The 23,547-nt window shown below is 45.9% G+C and overlaps 1 protein-coding gene across 1 annotated transcript; it reads right to left on the reverse strand.

Moving 5' to 3' along the window:
- Positions 1-1,833: 1,833 nt before the first annotated feature.
- Positions 1,834-17,462, reverse strand: LOC117441857 (ion channel TACAN-like). Its single transcript, XM_034077876.2, has 8 exons — positions 17,301-17,462; positions 16,385-16,503; positions 14,797-14,928; positions 6,793-6,852; positions 6,618-6,713; positions 3,243-3,332; positions 2,040-2,105; positions 1,834-1,934 (listed from the first exon to the last, which is right to left on the reverse strand). Exons 1-8 carry the CDS (start codon positions 17,376-17,378, stop codon positions 1,859-1,861), a joined length of 717 nt encoding a protein of 238 aa, XP_033933767.1. The 5' UTR covers positions 17,379-17,462; the 3' UTR covers positions 1,834-1,858.
- Positions 17,463-23,547: the final 6,085 nt, after the last annotated feature.

The following is a 23,547-nucleotide window of genomic DNA, read 5'->3' on the forward strand; positions in this document are numbered from 1 at the left end:
TGCTTAGGGACCAGGAAACAGAGGAATGCTTAGGGACCAGGAAACAGAGGAATGCTTAGGGACCAGGAAACAGAGGAATGCTTAGGGACCAGGAACAGAGGAATGCTTAGGGACCAGGAAACCAGAGGGAATGCTTAGGGACCAGGAAACAGAGGAATGCTTAGGGACCAGGAAACAGAGGAATGCTTAGGGACCAGGAAACAGAGGAATGCTTAGGGACCAGGAAACAGAGGAATGCTTAGGGACCAGAGAACAGAGGAATGCTTAGGGACCAGGAAACAGAGGAATGCTTAGGGACAGGAAACAGAGGAATGCTTAGGGACCAGGAAACAGAGGAATGCTTAGGGACCAGGAAACAGAGGAATGCTTAGGGACCAGGAAACAGAGGAATGCTTAGGGACCAGGAAACAGAGGAATGCTTAGGGACCAGGAAACAGAGGAATGCTTAGGGACCAGGAAACAGAGGAATGCTTAGGGACCAGGAAACAGAGGGATGCTTAGGGACCAGGAAACAGAGGGAATGCGTAGGGACCAGAGAACCAGAGGAACTGCTTAGGGACCCAGAGAACAGAGGAATGCTTAGTGGACCAGGAAACAGAGGAATGCTTAGGGGACCAGAAACAGAGAATGCTAGGGAACCGGAAAACAGAGGAATGCTTAGGGAACAGGAAACAGAGGAATGCTTAGGGAACAGGAAACAGAGGAATGCTTAGGGACCAGAGAACAGAGGAATGCTTAGGGACCAGGAAACAGAGGAATGCTTAGGGACCAGGAAACAGAGGAATGCTTAGGGACCAGGAAACAGAGGAATGCTTAGGGACCAGGAAACAGAGGAACGCTCGGGACCAGAGAACAGAGGAACGCTTAGGGACCAGGAAACAGAGGAACGCTTAGGGACCAGGAAACAGAGGAACGCTTAGGGACCAGGAAACAGAGGAATGCTTAGGGACCAGGAAACAGAGGAATGCTTAGGGACCAGGAAACAGAGGAATGCTTAGGGACCAGGAAACAGAGGAATGCTTAGGGACCAGGAAACAGAGGAATGCTTAGGGACCAGGAAACAGAGGAATGCTTAGGGACCAGGAAACAGAGGAATGCTTAGGGACCAGGAAACAGAGGAATGCTTAGGGAACAGGAAACAGAGGAATGCTTAGGGACCAGGAAACAGAGGAATGCTTAGGGACCAGGAAACAGAGGAATGCTTAGGGACCAGAGAACAGAGGAATGCGTAGGGACCAGGAAACAGAGGAATGCGTAGGGACCAGGAAACAGAGGAATGCTTAGGGACCAGGAAACAGAGGAATGCTTAGGGACCAGAGAACAGAGGAACGCTTAGGGACCAGGAAACAGAGGAATGCTTAGGGACCAGGAAACAGAGGAATGCTTAGGGACCAGGAAACAGAGGAATGCTTAGGGACCAGAGAACAGAGGAACGCTTAGGGACCAGGAAACAGAGGAACGCTTAGGGACCAGGAAACAGAGGAACGCTTAGGGACCAGGAAACAGAGGAATGCTTAGGGACCAGGAAACAGAGGAACGCTTAGGGACCAGGAAACAGAGGAACGCTTAGGGACCAGGAAACAGAGGAATGCTTAGGGACCAGGAAACAGAGGAACGCTTAGGGACCAGGAAACAGAGGAATGCTTAGGGACCAGGAAACAGAGGAATGCTTAGGGACCAGGAAACAGAGGAATGCTTAGGGACCAGAGAACAGAGGAACGCTTAGGGACCAGGAAACAGAGGAATGCTTAGGGACCAGGAAACAGAGGAACGCTTAGGGACCAGGAAACAGAGGAATGCGTAGGGAACAGGGCCTGAACTAAAGACGATGTGTGTATTTCTGAATGTTGGCATCGAGTCAGAGTCTCTTACTTTGGTAGAGACAGTACGTGAGGAACTGGTTCCTGAACATCTGGTAGAGAGCGCCTTCGGGCCTGAGCACACAACAAGGACATTTATGATTTACAAATCAAGTGTAAAGGTTATAAAACCGTGCGCAGGATGCACGGACGGCCCGTGTCCTTCAGAGTGGGACCCACCATGTGAGCATGACTCCAGACAGGAAGGTGGACACGTAGTGATGGAACACCCACCATCCTTTGATCCTGGGACAGGGAGCACACATTGAGGACACACACACCGAGGACACACACCGAGGACACACACATTGAGGACACACTGAGGACACACACACTAAGGAAACACTCTCAGGACACACACAGTAAGGACACACACACCGAGGACACACACACCGAGGACACGGACGGACACACACACACACACACACACACACACACACACACACACACACACACACACACACACACACACACACACACACACACACACACACACACACACACACACACACACACACACACACACACACACACACACACACACACACACACACACACACACACACACACACACACACACACACACACACACACACACACACACACACACACACACACACACACACACACACACACACACACACACTGAGGAACACACACTGAGGAACACACACTGAGGACACACACTGAGGACACACACTGAGGACTCACACTGAGGACACACACACTAAGGAAACACTCTCAGGACACACACACACACACTCAGGACACACACACACTCAGGACACACACACACTCAGGACACACACACACGCACCCTGAAACTCATCTGTTCAACAAAGCCTTCCAACAACAACTCTCTCTCTCCCTCTCTCTCTCTCTCCCGTCTCTCTCTCTCTCTCTCCCTCTCTCTCCCCCCCCCCCCCCCCCACTTACACTTCTGCCCCCTGCTTTATGTTTGTGTCTTGTCCTTGTACGTTTCTTTGTAAAGCGACCTTGAGGTTATGAAAGGCGCTATATAAATTCAAGTTAGTATTATTATAAAACGCATAATAATACTAAACGTTTATGGCACCATTCAAATACACGTTCAGTTAGAATGAAATAAACAAAGACCCTGCACGGACACACATGCAGCCTGTGTTTCCAGATGTTAATACGAAGCTGTGAGACGTCAAATGTAAGAGTTGCAGGATGTTTTATATTCGTGCATGTGTCCTTAAAGAACTGTGTTGTTGTTGTTGTTATGATAAAGACAGTAGAATAAACGTACACAAATATAAAGAGATGCCAGCTTTGATCCTAAAGCTGTTTTCCGCCTGCAGGAACAAACAGTAAAACATTTCCGATCAAACGACTGAAACAGGCGAGAAGAGTGAATACCTGGACCCGTTGTTGATGAGGACGCTCTCTCTGATGGTCAGCGTGCAGTAATACCACACCAACAGGAAGTTAAACAGCGCGTCCAACACTCTGAAAACAACAACAAGTAAACACAGGGTGTCCGCAGGAACCCTGAAGTCACACGGAAGACCTTTCCAGACCTCATCGCCACTTGGAGTTCCTACCGGTTGCCTTGGCGACACACTTTACCTCACATTGACTATATACAGTATTGATTGTCCTTCCTCCTTATCTTCTGATATTGAAGCTTAAGCCGGTGACGAGTGATTATTATTATTTTAAGTGAAAAAGTCGGATTTATTTTAGAAAAAGTAAAAAAAAAATGAAAAAGTCATTTTTTTTTTAAAAGTTAGATTTTTTTTTTAAAAAGTCTGAATTTTGAAGATTTTGAGAAAAAGACAAGATTTTGAGAAAAAAGCTCAGTATTGTGTACATGACAGGATGTATGATTACCTAGAAGAACACCAGAGGCCTGTACTACGAAGACGGCTTTTCGCTTAGCGGCTAACTTCAGGTTAACTCGGGGTATCCGGTCCTACGAAGCTGGTTCTCTTTTTAGCGGGCTAGATCTCCATGGTAACTGATGCTGAGCGGCTAACCTGCCCCTGACCAGGTGAGGTTGCAGGCTAAGAGATCAACTCAGTGAAAGCACCGCCTGCTGACCAATCAGAGCTCAGTGGGCGGAGTTTAAAGCGATCAAGTCATATTACAGGAGAAAGGAAATACAGAAAAGCTGCCGTCGCAGGAAAGACGGCCGGCAGAAATCACCGACTGTGTGAACGTGAACATGAACAGAATATCACCTCCATCTTCAGAGCAGTCTGACTGTTAGAACATTAGCGTTAAGAAAGCTCTTAAATATCTGCCACAACATCAGTACCCGGATCAGAGTACATTAAGTACAGTCCGCGGCATATCACTTCATAATGTATCACATATCTCCTGATCTGAGTCAGCTGAGCCGTATCTGGCCGTGCAGCACTCACAGCGTCACAGACTGGATGCAGAAGCATTATTTTAAGCAACACATTAAGTTGAGGAAACACTCGAGACAAATGTAATTAAAGTCAGATCGGTGTTTTAGACGGGCAGTGATATCATAAACCTGTTAATGTACGCATTCAAACACGTGTTCTGTTCCCAGCTGTATTCACCTTGCAGGTGCAGCTCTGAGGCTTTGATCCTGATCAAGTGTTTCAGTCATGGATGTTTAAAGTTTAACTTCTTCATATGTCTAATATTATAGTTCACTTTTCATTCAGGAAGTATGACGCTGCCAGGGTTGGGTTGTAACGGCGTTACGTAATCAGAATACACACATCAAGTAACTGTATTCAGCTCGCGTTACATTTGAAAGACGAGTAATCTGATTACAGTTACTTTCGTAAACCTGAGGTGAATACATTCTGGATTACTTATTGGAATTATTGGTGGAAAGATTTCCTCACAACATTTAATATTCATTAAATTAGGGGTGGGCGATATGACGATATATATCGTCGTGACGATATTAGGTCTCCACGATATGCTTTTTCAGAGATATCGTCCTATCGTGATAAAAAAAAAATTGAGGGAATAGCGGGAGGGGAAGAGTCTCTCCGTGCGCGGCGCAGGGGGCTATGACAGCGGACGGAGAGCCTCTTCCCCTCCCGCTCCCCCAGCCTCACCTACTGATTTTAGTTTCACCATATATCAATGTCAGCGCACCTCTGCTTTCGTTCAGTCCGAGTTGTTTGACACGCTCCCAGAGTCCCCGCCCCCTTTCTTTGCAGCGAGCGACCATAGGGCAGGAATTTCATCAAGGGGCTCCTGATGGAAAGACTAGGTGGAAAGACATAACTGAGGCTGTGGCGTTTTATGTTTTTCCCTTCCGTTATGCTAAAGTCTTTTATTACACTTCTACTCTAAAGTTTACATTTTAATTGTTTGGCACTGACTTTTCCTCATTGATGTTTCATGTTTTACTTTGTTATGTTTTACCCTCCTTTTCATGTTTATCGATGTTCACTGCTCACTTGTTCATTCAGGGATTCATTTCTGAAATAAAACCAGCTTGAAATGCTGTGTTGGTCTGTTACTCCTTGTTTGTCACCTTGTAGGCGCTTGTTCTGTTAAGTAACTTGAAAAATAACCATAATAACCGACATGAAAAAATATCGTGATATATATCGTCTATCGTGATACTGCCTGAAAATATCGTGATAACATATTTTTCAATATCGCCCACCCCTACATTAAATCATCATAAATCATGCCGACACTGGCAGGACAGAAGGCGACACGCCCGTTCTAAGCCGTGTCCCTCTCCTCGCATCCCAAGCTGCATCCCCAACACGTGTATTATGTTGTTACATCGTTTCAGATGTGATGTTTCAGTGTGCTCTTGATACGCCATTCAAACAGTAAAACACGTTCAGTTTCCTTTTGCTTTTTGTGTCTCCTGTTCACCAAAACATACCATCTGTGATGGAAAAAGAAAGTAATCCAGAAGTCATCTAAAAGTAATCTGATTACGTTACTTTTTTAAGACACGTAACTGTATTCGGATTACTTTCAGAGCCATGTAATCAGTAATCAGTAACTGATTACATTTACAAAGTAACCCTCCCAATCCTGGACGCTGTGCTGTCAGTAGCTTCTCCATGTCTGTGATTGGTCGAATGCTCCAGATACCACCCCTTTCATGTGAACGCGCACCTAACTAGATAGGACACGGCTGGCTTGAGCGATCCACTTGATAACCAGCGTCGTAGGACCGCTTAGCGAGAGCACGTATGTTCTGGATTAGGCCAACCGGCTAACTCAAACACATCAGGTTAGGTTGAACCAGCTTCGTAGGACAGGCCTCTGGACTGTTTGAGGCAGATGATAGCTATGTGATGAACATGATGACTCAGCCTCTATGGAGAGAGACATCAAGCATGCTCATTTCTGACGTGGAGCTAATCTGAAGTAAACATTGATACTGCTTTCTACTCCTCCATCTTGTGACTGTGTGACTCCCTCTCTTGATATCAGCATGTGAAGGACACTGCTCAGGAACTAGCTGATGCTGTGTATGTGATGACTACTTCCATTCTGGAGAGGATCACAGATACATGGATCCTGAGGCTGAAGCTCAAGCCGGTGACGAGGGATTATTAACATTTTGAAGTATTCAGAAAAATACAGCATTTTAGAGATTTTTAGAAAAAGCCCGAATTTTTAGAAAAAGTCCGAATTTTTAGAAAAAGTCCGGATTTTGAGAAAAAGTCCGAATTTTGAGATTTTAATAAACACATGGATCCTGAGGCTGAAGCTCGAGCCGGAGACCAGTGAGATTTCTGTAACATATACATCGATAATAAAAGTTACCTGTAGCTGAAGAGGAAGCGGCAGGTGAAGGAGAAGACGAAGAGGATCACCGTCAGAACCAGCTTGAACTTCTCGTATTCGTCTTTGTAGGCGAACCTGAGACACGAGGACATCATGAGAGGCAGGTTTCTGACTTTAAAGACATCTTCAGAGTTAGAAATGAATCAGGACTTACTTTGACTGTTTGTTCAGGAGCGTCACGTTGACGTTTCCTAACACCAGATTGAGGTACAACCTAAAAATATAAATAAAATGTCAAACTTTTACATCTTGAGGAGATTCAGATAAAACGACCCAGATCCGTTTTTACATATTTACTATTCCAGAGTGTGAAGCTGACCATTGAGCGGCCCGACCAAGCAAGGTGGCCGAGGCAGAACGTCCAAATGCAACCCGGTGTGGGCATGTATTACTCATTGTGGTACAGCCTCAATATGACTGCCTCACGTGAACACAGTCAGCAGCCACCAGGACCTCCCACACCCCAGACTAACAGACCCTAAACACACAGGACTAATCAAACAACAAGACACAGGTGAGGAGGGAGGAGACAACAGGGCACCAGGTGACCACAATCACCAGCAACAGACAAGACGGGAGGGGGAACACTTTCAAACTACAACAGGAAACAGAGACAGACAAACTAAAACACAGACAGATACATATATTCACATGCTTCCTGTGCAAGGTTTTAGCGTGGAACTAATGAATATGCTTCGCCAATAATGAAGCTATATCCTACGTAACGGAGGCCGAGATCTACGGCCCCAGAGATCACCTCCGTTACACAGTGATACCTTAACATATTTAAAATAGGGCTGGGCCATATGCTATTCACTATATTTTAAACTAAATACCTTATTATGAATATAGCAATGATGGGGTTGACTTGTTGTGCTTCCATAGGATATTTACACAATACATTTTTTATGAAGCTCAGCGCAAGTTCAACCAGGAAGACCTTCTTTACTATTTCCATGTTACTCTCTCAATGAGTGATCGGGGCCGTCACTCCCCAGCTTAACCAATCACCTCGCTCTATTCTCACAAGCCTATCACAGCGCTCCGCTAAACCTTTTAAATCTGCTCTCTCCCTCCGACAGCTGTCATTTCAGTTGACTCGACGCAACCCCCCTCCCCCCCTTTTCACCTCCTGTCCCTCTGAATCCAGGGTCAAGCTAAGCCCCTCCCCTTCAGACCGACCCCAACTATCCTTGGTCTAACCAAGATGGCTGATGGTGTGTGTCGTGGCTCGGTAGCTCCTGATTCAAACCACCGGCCTCGATTAAAACCTACAATATACAAGACTGTTGACGGCCTAGTTATTGTAGAGGATGAGTTACTCAACTTCCTGGCGGTTAAAATTAAAACTATGACCCAGGACGAGATAGTCCTTGTAGCCTCTAACACCTTTGAATCCGAATGGATCGAGACTTCTAAAAAGACGTTGTTTGAACTCTGTCCTGAAACCAAGCAGCGGTGTGTGACCTTTAAAGGCAACCATAAGGATGCAAACAATATCAAAAGCTGTCTAAAAGTACTAAATGAATGCGGTGAAAACATCCCCCGTTTTGTCTCCCACTGCCTGGATGAGCTGCCGCCGGTTACGTTTAACAACCTGGATGTGTCCAACCTGCTGAGCAAGATGGAGCGACTGCACAGCGAGGTTTGCGCATTAAGACACGTAGTGGAAGTTCAGGCAGATATCGGTCAGAACCTGCGTGCTGTGGCTGCGACCATGGACAGCAGAGTTGCTGCCGTAGAACGCCAGTTGGAGCCGAGTCGTGGTGGAGGACTGGCTGTACCAAGTGACACTGAAATTACCTGTGGGAGCGCTCAGGGTGATGGCCAGGATGGTGCGGTGTCGGTGAAGGATGCGAGCCCCCCCGGCTCTTCTACTGATGTACATCCCAACTGTGTTGACCCGCTCGCTGCGTCAGGGACCGTGAGTGCCTGTGTGAGCCCTGGAGGAACTGCGGTAAATTCGCAGGTATGGAGTCAAGTTGTGAAACAGGGCCGAGGTCGGAGGAATAGGGCCGAGGGCCAGTCTGCCTTATCCAAACAGCTTGTTGGGAAACCTGAACGGAGGATGCCTAAGCCTATTGTTGGCACTGCTGCACAAGGGAATATAAAAGTGATCCGTACGAAGTTGGTGAGTGTTTTTGCTACCAAATTCTCGCCAGACCTTGACGCTGAGACACTGTCCGAATATCTAACTGAACAACTCGGCCGTGATGCTAACTGTCACCGTATTGACACTGCGAGCAGCAGATATAGCTCGTTTAAAGTGTGTGCTGAGTGCAATGAAGTTGCGGAGATGTTTAACCCAGAACTCTGGCCTGAAGGCTCAGTTGTGAGGCGATACTATGAACCACGTAAAGCGGAGGTGATAGGGGCTAGCAGAGCTGGTGCGAGGGTACTGAATGGGGCTACGGCTGAGCTGCTTAGCTAAACGCTATGCGGGTTGGATCATTTAACTGTCGCGGGCTGCGCCTGGGCAACAGCGCTGCTGATAGGATCCGACGTGTAGTGGTGGACAACTTGCTACAAAAATGTGACATTTTATGCTTGCAAGAAACTTTCTTACCTAAGCAGGACTTGGGAAAGTTGAACTCTCTTAATGACAATTTTCACGGGGCTGGTGAGTCCACTACGGACCTATCTCTGGGAACAGTGAGAGGAAGGAGAGCAGGGGGCGTGGCTATCCTGTGGCACAAAAAGCTGGACGCTGTCATTAATGTCATCAGGCTTGAAGTTGACTGGTGTATTGCTGTACAGATCAAAATGAATAACAAGGAGTTTAGCATTCTCAATGTATATACACCATATGAGTCACAGCATAATGAAGATGAATACCTGAACAGACTTGCTTTTATACATTCTTTTATTGTTGATAATCATTCCTCCAGTGTTTATGTAGTGGGTGATATGAATGCTGACATATCAGACAAAAGGTCCTTGTTTGCTAAGCATATGCTACAGTTCTGTGATGATAACAATCTTATATTATCAAGCCAAATACTTCTGCCTACAGATAGCTATTCATATATAAGCGAGGCCTGGCATACAACTTCATGGCTTGACCATTGCATAAGCACTGCTAATGCCCATGACATTGTAAGATCAATTGAGATTGTGTATGAGGCATCAATGTCAGATCACATTCCTTTTATAATGTCACTAGATTGTGATAGTCTCCCTGAGATGTCTCAGGAGGCTAAACATGCCTGTACCACTAAAGTGGACTGGTCCAAGCTCACAAATGAGGATAGGCTATTGTACTATGGGAGAACTGATGTCCTATTGAGTGATGGATATCTACCCAAAGGGGCAGCTCTGTGTGTTGATGTGGGTTGTAATGAAAGCTCTCACCGTGAAGACCTCTGTAACATGTGTGATTGTATTGTGGGAGCTGTATGGGAGGCCAGTATACCGTGCTGTACCTACTCTAGGAAGAGACACAACGTCAAGCCAGGGTGGAATACACATGTGGCTGATCAATACGCTGAAGCCAAGAATGCTTTTGGGGCCTGGGTCCAGGCAGGAAGGCCCAGAGAGGGGCCTGTCCTGGATCTCAAAAAGCGTACACATGCTAGATATAAATATGCAGTTCGTTATGTCAACACACACACAGAAACATTGAGAGCGGACTCGATGGCTGAAAAGCTCCTTCATAATGATGTGACTGGCTTCTGGAAGGAGGTGAGGGCTCTGAACAGGGCCAGTACGTCATTACCGTGTACCATAGAGGGAGTATCTGGAGCCGATAACATAGCCGAGTCGTGGAGGCAACATTACTCTACTATACTTAATTGTGTTAAAAGTGACCCCTACAAAGTTGGTAGTGTTGTGAAAAGTGACGCAGTGGGAATCACAGCTAAAGAGGTTTATCGAGCAATTGAACAGCTAGCTGATAACAAAGCATGCGGCTCTGACCCAATCACTGCAGAGCACCTTAAACTGGCGAGCCCGAAGGTTGCAGTTCTTCTTGCCATTTGTTTTACCGGCCTCATGACTCATGGTGTGTCGCCAGACTCCATGTTGACTGTTACCTTGGTCCCTGTCATTAAGGACAGAGCGGGCAAGGTAGGGAGCTTGGATAACTATAGACCAATTGCTCTGGCCAGTGTGTTATCCAAAGTCCTGGAAAGAATTTTGTTGGATAGACTATGTTCTTATTTATGTACCTCAGATAACCAGTTTGGCTTCAAGGCTAAGCATGCTGCTGAGCTATGCATCTATGCTTTGAAGGAAATGGTAGAAACATATAGAAGACAGAATTCCACTGTTCTGATTGGTTTCATTGATGCCTCGAAGGCTTTTGACCGAGTTAACCATCAGAAACTGTTTTTAAAATTGAGACAAAGAGGTGTGCCTAACAGTATAATTAGGATCCTGGCTTGTTGCTATGCCAACCAGAGCATGCGGATCAAATGGGGGAAGGCAGTCTCGGCGCCATTTGGTGTTGGTAATGGAGTCCGCCAGGGGGGGCTCCTCTCACCGAGCCTTTTTAATATCTATATGAATGATCTATCAGATGATTTAAGTGTCTGTAAAACAGGGTGTGTGATTGGTCATGTGATTGTAAACCATCTTATGTATGCCGATGATCTGGCAATTGTTTCTCCTAGCAGTGCTGGTTTTCAACAGTTGCTAAATGTTTGTTCTGATTACGGAGTCAAATTTGACGTTAAATACAATGCTAAGAAGAGCGCTGTAATGATCTGTAGAGCAAAAGGGGATAAGAACCTTTGTTTTCCAACATGCTATCTGTCAGGACAGGTGCTGTCTGTTTGCTGTAACACGAAGTATCTGGGACACATCATCACAGATGAAATGGCTGATGATGATGACATGTATAGACAGCGGCGTGTCTTATATATACAAGCCAACATGTTGGCTAGAAAATTCTCTTGGTGTTCAGATAAGGTTAAGGTGAACCTCTTTAGAGCGTATTGCACTCCTCTCTCTACTGCCCCCTTGTGGGTCAAGTATAAGAAGGCGAGCCTCCGGAAGCTCCAGGTTGCATATAATGACTGTTTGCGTATACTGCTTAGAAAACCAAGGTGGTGCAGTGCAAGTGAAATGTTCTGTAATGCACGAGTCAACACGTTCCATGCTCTTTTGAGAGGTCTGATGTACAAATTCATCTGTCGATTGAATGTTTCTCATAACTCTGTCATTACGCTGCTTTCAAATCCGTGTCTCCGTGCTGTACGATACCAGTCACCTCTGTGGAAACATTGGTATGGCTGCCTTTTTTTAGTTTGTATTTGAGTGTTGTATGTTTTGTAAATAATGGACCAAGAGTCTCTTTAAATAAAGATGATGATGATGATATCCATTCACCTCCACCAGGGTCAAGCTAAGCCCCTCCCCTACAGACCGACCCCAACCATCCATTCACCACCACCAGGGTCAAGCTAAGCCCCTCCCCTTCAGACCGACCCCAACCATCCATTCACCTCCACCAGGGTCAAGCTAAGCCCCTCCCCTACAGACCGACCCCAACCATCCATTCACCACCACCAGGGTCAAGCTAAGCCCCTCCCCTACAGACCGACCCCAACCATCCATTCACCACCACCAGGGTCAAGCTAAGCCCCTCCCCTTCAGACCGACCCCAACCATCCATTCAACACCACCAGGGTCAAGCTAAGCCACTCCCCTTCAGACCGACCCCAACTATCCATTCACCACCACCAGGGTCAAGCTAAGCCCCTCCCCTTCAGACCGACCCCAACTATCCATTCACCACCACCAGGGTCAAGCTAAGCCCCTCCCCTTCAGACCGACCCCAACCATCCATTCACCACCACCAGGGTCAAGCTAAGTCCCTCCCCTTCAGACCGACCCCAACTATCCATTCACCACCACCAGGGTCAAGCTAAGCCCCTCCCCTTCAGACCGACCCCAACTATCCATTCACCACCACCAGGGTCAAGCTAAGCCCCTCCCCTTCAGACCGAACCCAACTATCCATTCACCACCACCAGGGTCAAGCTAAGCCACTCCCCTTCAGACCGAACCCAACTATTAATTCACCACCACCAGGGTCAAGCTAAGCCCCTCCCCTTCAGACCGAACCCAACTATCCATTCACCACCACCAGGGTCAAGCTAAGCCCCTCCCCTTCAGACCGACCCCAACCATCCATTCACCAGCACCAGGGTCAAGCTAAGCCCCTCCCCTTCAGACCGACCCCAACCATCCATTCACCACCACCAGGGTCAAGCTAAGCCCCTCCCCTTCAGACCGACCCCAACCATCCATTCACCACCACCAGGGTCAAGCTAAGCCCCTCCCCTTCAGACCGACCCCAACTATCCATTCACCACCACCAGGGTCAAGCTAAGCCCCTCCCCTTCAGACCGACCCCAACTATCCATTCACCACCACCAGGGTCACGCTAAGCCCCTCCCCTTCAGACCGACCCAACCATAGACATATAAAGAGTAGACGCCGCATTGGCTGCTGAGGCGCAAGAAATACGGCCGCCATCTTGGACCGGTCATCCTACAGACATTCTACCCAGAGACAGCAGAGGTTTCAAGATACCAGAGCACTGTGCAGCATATTGCTGTGCAAATCGGCGGACGATTGCGAACAGGGGTCGGGGGATTACTTTTCACAAGTAAGATTCAACATTATAATTGGTTGTATTTTGTAAATAGAATATTATTGTACTGTATTGATGCCCGCCAGCGAAATCGTAGCCAGCAAACATTATGTCCATGGCCAACTGAGACTTTATAAATCGCTGCTGTAACAAGTGAATGTCCCCGTTGTGGGATGAATACAGTAAAATCTAATCTAATCTATCTAGGAAGAAAAAGGAAGAAAATAAGCTTGACCTCCTTCTTAAAATGTTTTTGTGTTGACTCTCAAATCTCCCGTTTTTATTTTGATGGTTTCCCAAAGACAAAGATATGAGAAAGAGGTTCTCAGTCATGCTTTGGAGGAGCCGCATGCACGGGGCATTCGGGTGTCATGAGCAACTTTGTGTAAATATGGTTTGGGCGGGGTGGTGTCATGTTCTTGTGTTTAACTTGAACATTTACATTTTTTATATAGATGTAGAAGTACATTTTCATTTTTTATGACATAGATATTCATTTTTACTGATATATAACTTCTGTCTATGTATAATGTATTATTGTTTCTTCATTTTTCAACTTATTAAAATAGCTGAGTATAGGCCTACACAATATGCTTCTCTATCATATATAGACCATTAGTGTTTTTTTATGTGTGTGTGTGTGTGTATTATATATCGTGTGTCTTTTGCAAAATACCTATCATACATAACATAGGCTATCAAATACCAGAATATTCTATTGCTGTTAAGCCTACTATGAATATTAAAATACGCCGAATCATGTGTCCGGTATCATGCCTACATATATGACGTTTGCAGAAAACCCCCCCCCCCCCGTGAAAATCAGTTTTGTATTCAGCGAGTTATGATTGATAAAATGCGCTGACACTTCATTGCGCCTGCCAGACAGATTACACTGAGTGGAGCGGGTGACCGGTCCAAGATGGCGGCCCCACGGCTCGTCAGCGGCCAATAGGCAGCAGCGGTCGATGCGGCGTCTACTCTTTATATGTCTATGGACCCAACTATCCATTCACCACCACCAGGATCAAGCTAAGCCCCTCCCCTTCAGACCGACCCCAACCATCCATTCACCACCACCAGGGTCAAGCTAAGCCCCTCCCCTTCAGACCGAACCCAACTATCCATTCACCACCACCAGGGTCAAGCTAAGCCCCTCCCCTTAAGACCATTCACCACCACCAGGGTCAAGCCCCCGGGGGAATTCAGCGGATCGGTTCCCCGCTCCCGAATGATACTCCTGAAAAATATAAAGTGGCACTAAAGGAAAATACTCAAGTAAAGTACAAGTACCTTAAACTTGCCCTTTAGTAAAGTACTTGAGTAAATCTACTTAGTTGGTCTCTTCTGTTTTTGTTTGTCTCTTTATGTTTTTTGTTTTATTCTCTGTTAAAGCATCTTAGAGTTTTTATAAAAGCGCTATATAAGTGTCATGTAGTATTATTATTATTATTATTATTATTGTATGCCGCCAGCCTCAGAACGACTCAGCTCTATATTGACATCGTCCATGTTGGCTAGTCGTGTAAACACACAGAGGGTTATCCAAGAGGTTCTGACCCGTTCTTCTGCGGCAGGAACGCCTCCATCTCAGAGAAAGCTTCGCCTCGCTCTCTGATCAAACTCTGGACCTCAGCGATGGAGTCCACGTCCTCCGGGTTCAGTTTGGGCGTCGGGTGGTTGTCTTTGCATCTAAAGAGATACATAAACATTATAATAAGATGTGCTTTATTGATCCCAGCAGCATGTTAAACGAGTACTGCACATAATTAGAAAATAAAAAACAGTGGAAAGCAAACAATTAAACAATAAAAAACACATAATTTTTATTTTAAAATGATCGATAATATCTGACAGAATATCTGTTGTTATGTCTTTGTTTGCTTTGATAATATAACATAAACACTGCAGTCTTAAAGGGCACCTATCGTGCTATCTTTAGGCAACAGCAGAGGTCTCTATAGATATATAAAAATATATAAAAACATGTCTATGGAGTGTTTTGCTCCAACATCAAACGGATCATTCTAGCCACGCCTCATGTCCCTCTGTTTCACTTCCTGTTTCTAAAGTGCTGATTCGGGATAAAGCTTTAAAGAGGAGGGGTCTGAGCTCATGCGGGACCCGGCAGCTACCGTCTAAACTAAATGCTGCCGTGATGAAACGCCATATCATGGATTATCAAGGCTCTGAAACAGTCTGGAGCTCAAAGGCTTTCTCTCTTGCCGGTTATACCACAAGCTGAGTTCCTTTCTACTTCCTGCTTCTTCACACACATGGTCTCCAGCACAGGTTAGCTCTGAGTGTTAGCATGCTAATGTAAACACCGACCATATTACGTCCAAAACAGTCGGGCATTGTTTCTGATGGCAACGTTTCTGATTGGCCCGTGGGTCCACATTTCAGATGTTACGTCATATCGGACGCAAATCTGGATCAGCTCCGTTGCTCCCCGTTTTTAGAGATTTGGGTACGGAGGAAAAGAGAGAGGGTTTATTTCCTGACGCTGCGTGAGTTCCCCGACACACTGGGGACACATGTTGATGAAGACATCAACAAGTGACTTTTGCATGATAGGTCCCCTTTAAGGAGAGACGTTAAGACTGTGCACATATTCATATATATTTGTATTAGAAAAAGGGAAACTTGAGAACATATATTGTAGGGCTGCTCGATTATGGCAAAAATCATAATCTCGATTATTTGGGTCTGGGGGGGGTCCGAAAACCAGGCAGTATCTGGTGTGAGGGGTAGGGGTAGGGTAATGTTGTGAATCGAGTGGCCTGTGTTCGTCGTCCATAACATACGCCTGCCCATACCATAACCCCACCACCACCATGGGCCACTCGATTCACAACATTACCCTACCCCTACCCCTCACACCAGATACTGCCTGGTTTTCGGACCCCCCCAGACCCCCCCCAATAAAGCAAAACTGCACGTTTCAGAGTGGCCTTTTATTGTGGCCAGCCTAAGGCACACCTGTGCAATAATCATGCTGTCTGATCAGCATCTTGATATGCCACACCTGTGAGGTGGGATGGATTATCTCGGCAAAGGAGAAGTGCTCACTATCACAGATTATTTCAGATTTGTGAACAATATTTGAGAGAAATGGTTATTTTGAGTTCTTCCTCTAAGCACTCACTGCTGCAGAGACACCCTCAGCTCTCTGAGCTTCTTCCTCTGGCGGCTGATGGCTCCGGAGCAGCTGCCCTGCAGCCGGGTCACCTCCTCCAGCTTCTGCTTGTACAGCCGGTGGGTGTCCTGGAGGGAGGGAACACATACAGGTTTATTAAGTGGTATGCAGTGTAAAATATGATGCTCTAGATACTTTCAGGGGCTTTTATTTTGAAAAGGATGCATTGTCCTGGGCCTTGCTAGAAGTGTTAAGCATGTCAAACGTTTTATTTTGTTAACAAATCTGCAAGGCAGGGATGCAAGTGAATTATTCACGTCAAAAAGGGACAATCATCCAACGGGCAAAACATACCAGAACGGCGCTTAACAACTTATTCCTCTCTTTTACTTTCTGTGTTGATTCATGTTTAAAATTGCTGTTTTTTTTTTTTATTATTTCATGTTTTTTCCTGGGTGTATTGCTTTTCTTATTGGAAAGCATTTTGTAACTGTGGTTGTAATGATTATTTATGTAAAAAGTGTAGTGTTTTATTATTGTTATATGTGTGAAGTAACTAAGTAGATGTAGTACACTTTTGAGACACTACAATGTAATTGTTACGCTACTGAGTACTTCTACTAAAGTACAAGGTCTGAGTACTTCTACTTTTACTCAAGTACAAGATCTGAGTACTTCTAATCCAGTGCCAGCGGTGCCCCCTCAAAACAATGCCGTGTTGTGACAACGTGACAAAGGTTCCGGTGGCAGTTGTCCATCACGGTGGTCTGGAACTTTATTCTAACCTTAACTTTTTTTAAAGTTAAACTACCTTGAACTCCTAAAGGGCGGATCCCACTCACCCCCCAAGGCTGACTCTTAGCATTAGCATTACCCGCACTAAGGGGTGTGTATCTGAGAGCGGACATGCGTTGTTTTTATTTACCTGGATCTGTTGGTAGTTCTTCTCTAAATCGTCCCATTCTCCAAGACATTCAGTGAAACCTGACGGAGAAAACAACATGTTTTAATCCGACATTAAAGAACCTCCTGACGCTGAGAGCAACTGTTGCTGCTGTCAGATAAAAAACCAGCGAACAAGAACTGCTTCCTGTTGCACTGCCTTCACAATAAAAGCATCGATGACTAATGTCGAGTAGTCAAGTCTTTTTATTCTAACTCAAGTAATGCAGATGCAGACTTTAAAGGTCCCATGCAGAGCCGGCCCTCGGCATAGGCAGTATAGGCGAATGCTAAGGGCGCATCAACCCATAGGGGGCGCCGAAAAAAAAAGAAACAGAAAAAGTTAGAAATGAAAAGAATATATATTTTTAAATTTCATAACACAATTTCCCGATTTTGGATCAACAAATTACATCTTATTATCTTATACTAACAGAACTACGCATATATTGCGTACAGCGCCCATAAACTATCGCACACCCCCCCCCAATCAAGTTGAACTGCCCCAGCCCCAGTCAAAACGGTTTATGTGAAATTGTTCTTTTTTTGAAATAATGGTTTTAGTGCAATTATAGGTTTTAATTTTGTATTTGTATTCATTTAAAATAAATCAAACTCCCAAAAAACGTACACAGCTTCTGTGTGCTTTTATTAACATTGGAATTTACATTGTAAGCGGCTGTGGGGGGGGGGGGGGGGGGGGGCTTGAGAGAGCTCTCTCCTGAAAGACTGAGAGGCTCTGATAACCTCAGCTCAGTGAGCTAAAGGCACACCTTTATATGATCATTATAGTTATAAAAAAATAAGAGAACAGGTGAAAAACAGGTAAAAAATACTGACAGTACAAAAAAGTTGTTATTAATAAACAAGAATAGAGTTTGAAAGGGGAGTGATTTGTAAAATATCCATAAAGAAAAAGAAAATCTGCTTCCAGTTCTGTTTCATCTGGGTGTTGAGAGATGTATCCACAGATTAATGTTGCTCTCAAAGTGCACCAGATGCTTTTAACTTCAATATTAAACAAAAAAGTCTTCCCGGGGGTGCATGCCCCCGGACCCCCCTAGAGGAGGTGAGGTCCCCCCCCCACTTAAATCATGTTCAAATGGATAGGAAACTAAATACAGTTGCACAGATCTTGTGTCAATATCTTTCTGTTTGAGTGGTCATGCCACAACCGTGCACGCGCAAATCATAGTGAGTGTCTGCATGTTGGGGGGGGGGGGGGGGGGCGCCAGCTAAAATATTGCCTAGGGCGGAAAATTGGTCAGGGGCGGCCCTGGTCCCATTTCTACTGATCATAATTCCATTGTTGAGGTCTACTAGAATAGATTTCCATTGTTCAATGTTCCAAACTCACATTGGTTTTTCTCATATTCACTCTGTCCTACACGGCTTGTTGGAGCTCCTGCCCCCCCCCCTTTCCTCATATTCCAAACGAGAAATTACGGTAGCAAATCACCCGGTTCTTTACGAGCAGAACTATTAACGGGATACAAACCGGAGGAACCAGGCATGGAGGGAGGTGGCAGAGACAGTGGGTGAAACTGGTAGGTTTTCGCCTGTTTGGGGAGTTTATATAAATATATATATATATATTGCTCGCATAAAATCCCCGGGTTTTTTGCTTTGTATGTCGGGGGCGGAGATTCATGTGATTGGTTGTTGGTCACATTCTTTCACACACATACGGGTATTGGGCCGAGCGCGACACCGTACTTCCGGTATCCGCCGTTTTACGCGAGGTGCAAGCAGCCGTACACCGTCTAGGTGTTGCTAAGCTTCCTGTACTGAATATCATGGTCTATTGCCTTAATCAATATCTAGTCAACTCTAAAATACCACATGTATGCAATGGCATGATAATATTATTGTGACAGGTGGGGTATTCACCTGGTGCTTCCAGAAATTAGACGGAGATGCTGCCAAAATCGACGAAGGCCACTGTCGTGTTTCCATACATCTGCAGGCAGTCTGTAAGGGCAATCGGACAACCCACACAGCTCTAGTTCACGCTGGTAACGACCTAGCGCACACCCCTCAAGCCCAGAGATGTAATCCGAAGACATGCAGCGATTTCTTCGGTCGTTAATTCAGAAAAAAAACCTAGTGCGCTCTGCCTGGCTACGTTAGCTAGCTGTTTATATTTGCACCTCCAGGATATTAGCTCGTGACGTCACTGTGTGTGAAAGAATTGCTCGCAAAAAATCCCCAAGCTGTCAGACACGCCCAGCTCCAAGATGTTCAAGATTTTTGAAAAGCTGCTGTGTGGACGTACCGCAACGGTACGTCCACACAGCAGCTTTTCAAAAATCTTGAAAATAAATCTTGAAAAGCCGCGGTTTGATTGGCTAGCGCTTCTACTGTCAGATTTGCATAAACGTGTTTGATTGGCTGACGCTTCCAGCTCAGCTTCAAAAGTTGAACATTGCTCAACTTTTGAATCCTGGAAATCCTGGAAATCTTCGCTTCGCTCCCCCACAATGCAGTTCGGCGAAAAGCGAGGCAAAGTGACGTCATCCCCATTCAAAGTCAACGGGCAGAGAAGCGTTGGAAGCGGTGGGAGTTTCTTCTGAAGCTGCTGTGTGGACGTACCGTTACAGCGGAACATCAGTGATTATTTGTTACCATGGCGTTTGTTAGCAACCAGAAAATGACACCAGTGAGGACAAACAGATGAGAATGCTGCGTGGGGTCTGGGGGCCGTGTGGGCGGGACGTTGCGGGGCTCGCCGCTCCGCCCTTTGAGGCTCGAGGAGGAGCGGACAGTGTGAGCTGGGTTACTGGGGTCGCTTCCTGGTTGCACCTTTACATCCCTAATATAGAGCTATATACTTTTACATATTATTTGTTTTGCTATTCAGACAATTAAGAATATAAGGAAGCCCCATGTTTAGCTAACAGCGGCATGCAGTATAGTCTACGGTTAAAACAAAGCATACTAATATATACATGTTGACAGTCAAAGATCCTTTTAACTCAGGCCTCCTGATCTTAACTTTAACTAAATAAACCCATATTTATATGTATTTGATATCCTCTGTGTGTGTTGTAATTGAGCTGGATGACGTTAGGGCATGAATTACAGCAACAGTTTTACTTTACAGCCCGTTCTCAAAAGGAAGGATTACCATCCCCCTCCTCGACTCCTCGACTCCTCGGCTCCTCGGCTCCTCGGTCCTCGGCTCCTCGGTCCTCCGGTAGTGACCCGGAAATGAATTTCAGCGCGCCATGTTGAAGGACATCTCATTTCTCTAAATGCACTTCGAGGACCGAGGATCAATATCCAGTCTCTGATAGTGTTACGTTATTATGAGAGTGCTCTGTTTGATTCTGAAATGGTATATATTTATATACATATGTGTGTGTGTGTGTGTGTGTGTGTGTGTGTGTGTGTGTGTGTGTGTGTCCCCGCATCTGGAGCCTGTTATTGTCTCATTATACCGCACTGTGAATGAATCAAAGTAAATATATAAGTCATCATGAACACTTTCATCAGACAGAGGCTGCTGTGCCTTCTGTCATCATTAATGGACGTCTCTTTAAGATGACCACTCCGAGGAGAGGAGTTCTCATTTCTCTAACCGCCTGCTGCTTCCCCTCCTCTCTCCTCGGCTCCCCTCCTCAGTCCTCCGCTCGCATCTCCTGTGGGCGGGACTAAGTATCGAGGAAGGGAGTCGAGGAGGGGAGTCGAGGATAGGAGTCGAGGATAGGAGTCGAGGAGGGGAGTCGAGGATAGGAGTCGAGGATAGGAGTCGAGGAGGGGAGTCGAGGATAGGAGTCGAGGATGGGAGTCGAGGAGGGGAGTCGAGGATAGGAGTCGAGGATGGGAGTCGAGGAGGGGAGTTAGAGAAATGAGAAAGGGCCCAGGTTTGTGCTTTTATTTTCTTAAAGCCACGTATAAACATCCGGTTTCCTCCCAGCTAACGATGACGCACTTTACTCCACGTCTGCGTGCTTGACTGCAACTGGTTGGTCCAATCAGATGTCACCATTCAGCCAAGCAGCAGCTAGGACTTTTAAACTTCCTCTTTAAAATACACTACCCTGGCCCTTCCTCATTTCATCACGACCCGTCCCCTTGTGTGTTATGTAGCATGTAGACGGTCTGCAGAGTCTCACACCCTCAAAGCACCCTGCAGCGAATACAACTCTACCTGTCTATTTTGTATAGGGTGCGCCCTCTAAGGCTATCGCTATTGGGTAATCCCCTGCGCACCCGCGCAGGGGATTACCCAATAGCGATAGCCTTAGAGGGCGGAGCCTATACTCACAGAAACTGGAGTTACAGTAGGTAACTTCAGTTTTCCATTGTTTGCTTCCTGGTTCTGTGACGTGTGAACAGATCAACAGCAAAGGACCGGATTGGCCCAAATGGACCAATCAGCGGAGCCCCTCACTCACCAGGACCCCTTGGCTAACTAGCAGGGAGTCCCATTGACTTGCATAGAGCTCCCTGGACGCTGGTAAAGACGAGTTGGGATGGCAGACCCGTCCTCACAGCGCTATAAACCTTGTTCTTCCTTAGTATCAAGCCACACTTATTGTTTCCACTTCGGATGTGAGTGTGTGTGTGTGTGTGTGTGTGTGTGTGTGTGTGTGTGTGTGTGTGTGTGTGTGTGTGTGTGTTTGTGTGAGTGTGTGTGTGCTCAGGATGAGTTTTGCTTGTTCTCCTGTATCGCCGACCCGGAAACCTGTCCGCTCCTCGCAACGTCCCGACCAATCAGAGCACACTGAGCTCACAGGGAGGGGGGGGAGGGGGCGGAGCTCCAACAAGCCGTGCAGGACAGAGAGTGAATACACAGACTACACAGAGAAGCTGTTTGAGAAACCAATGAGAGTTTGGAACATTGAACGATGTAAATCTATTCTAGTCGACTCAACGATGGAACGATGATCAGTGGAAAAGGCCGTGACGCGGGACCTCTAAAGCTGAGATTCAGTTTCTGCAGTTTTTTTATTTCATTTTAAATCCTAACTTCCACTAAAAGGCTCTTTTAAATCTCAGATAATTTACTTTAATAAATATTACGCAAAAATATAAGTATTATTATCTTAATGTAGTTTAAGAATCACCCCCACGCATCCTCTATACCTCTAATTTGGTGGCGACTGTGGCTGAGAGGGAGTGCGGTCGTTTTTCAACCAGAAGGTCGTGGGTTCGATCCCTGCCCGTGCAGCCAACATGTCGATGTATCCTTGGGCGAGATACTTAACCCTGAGTTGCTCCCGATGGCCAACGGTGTGTGTGTGTGTATGCATGTCAGGTCCTAGAGTAAGGTACACTGCTCTGTATGAATGGGTGAACGACATGTTGTACGTAAAGTGCTTTGAGGGGTCGTAAAGATAAAGCGATATATAAGTACAGTCCATTTACCATTTAATTTCTCGCTTTCACAATGTTGAAAACAGCATGACATCATTGTTGTTGTTGTTGTATCTTGGTTTATTCACAGCAGCGAGGTGTCGGTGTCTCTGCGCCCCGTGAGGTGCAGCTCCCAGGCCGCCAGCTGCTGCAGGAACCCGGCGTTCGGCCTCATGTCGGGTTTGCATGCGAGCACCGAGCTCCAGGCCTCCTGAACACATCACAGCATTATGGGGGCCTTTTGTAGTTCTGACTTTTTATTTCAATTGTCCATCATATTTAATATTGATTTGTTTGTATTTGATATCATATTTAATATAGATTGATATTACATTTTATTTGTAATTGTTAATTCACTTTTCCACTTTTTAAAGTATTTAAAGTATTGTATTCTCAAGTACAAGATCTGAGTACTTCTACTTTTACTCAAGTACAAGATCTGAGTACTTCTACTTTTACTCAAGTACAAGATCTGAGTACTTCTACTTTGACTCAAGTACAAGACCTGAGTACTTCTACTTTTACTCAAGTACAATATCTGAGTACTTCTACTTTTACTCAAGTACAATATCTGAGTACTTCTACTTTTACTCAAGTACAAGATCTGAGTACTTCTACTTTTACTCAAGATCCACGCACGCACGCACGCACGCACGCACGCACGCACGCACGCACGCACGCACGCACGCACGCACGCACGCACGCACGCACGCACGCACGCACGCACGCACGCACGCACGCACGCACACACACACACACACACACACACACACACACACACACACACACACACACACACACACACACACACACACACCACACACACACACACACACACCACACACACACACACACACACACACACACAC

This window comes from Pseudochaenichthys georgianus, unplaced genomic scaffold (genome assembly GCF_902827115.2).
Source record: "Pseudochaenichthys georgianus unplaced genomic scaffold, fPseGeo1.2 scaffold_2059_arrow_ctg1, whole genome shotgun sequence".
Lineage (NCBI taxonomy): Eukaryota > Metazoa > Chordata > Actinopteri > Perciformes > Channichthyidae > Pseudochaenichthys > Pseudochaenichthys georgianus.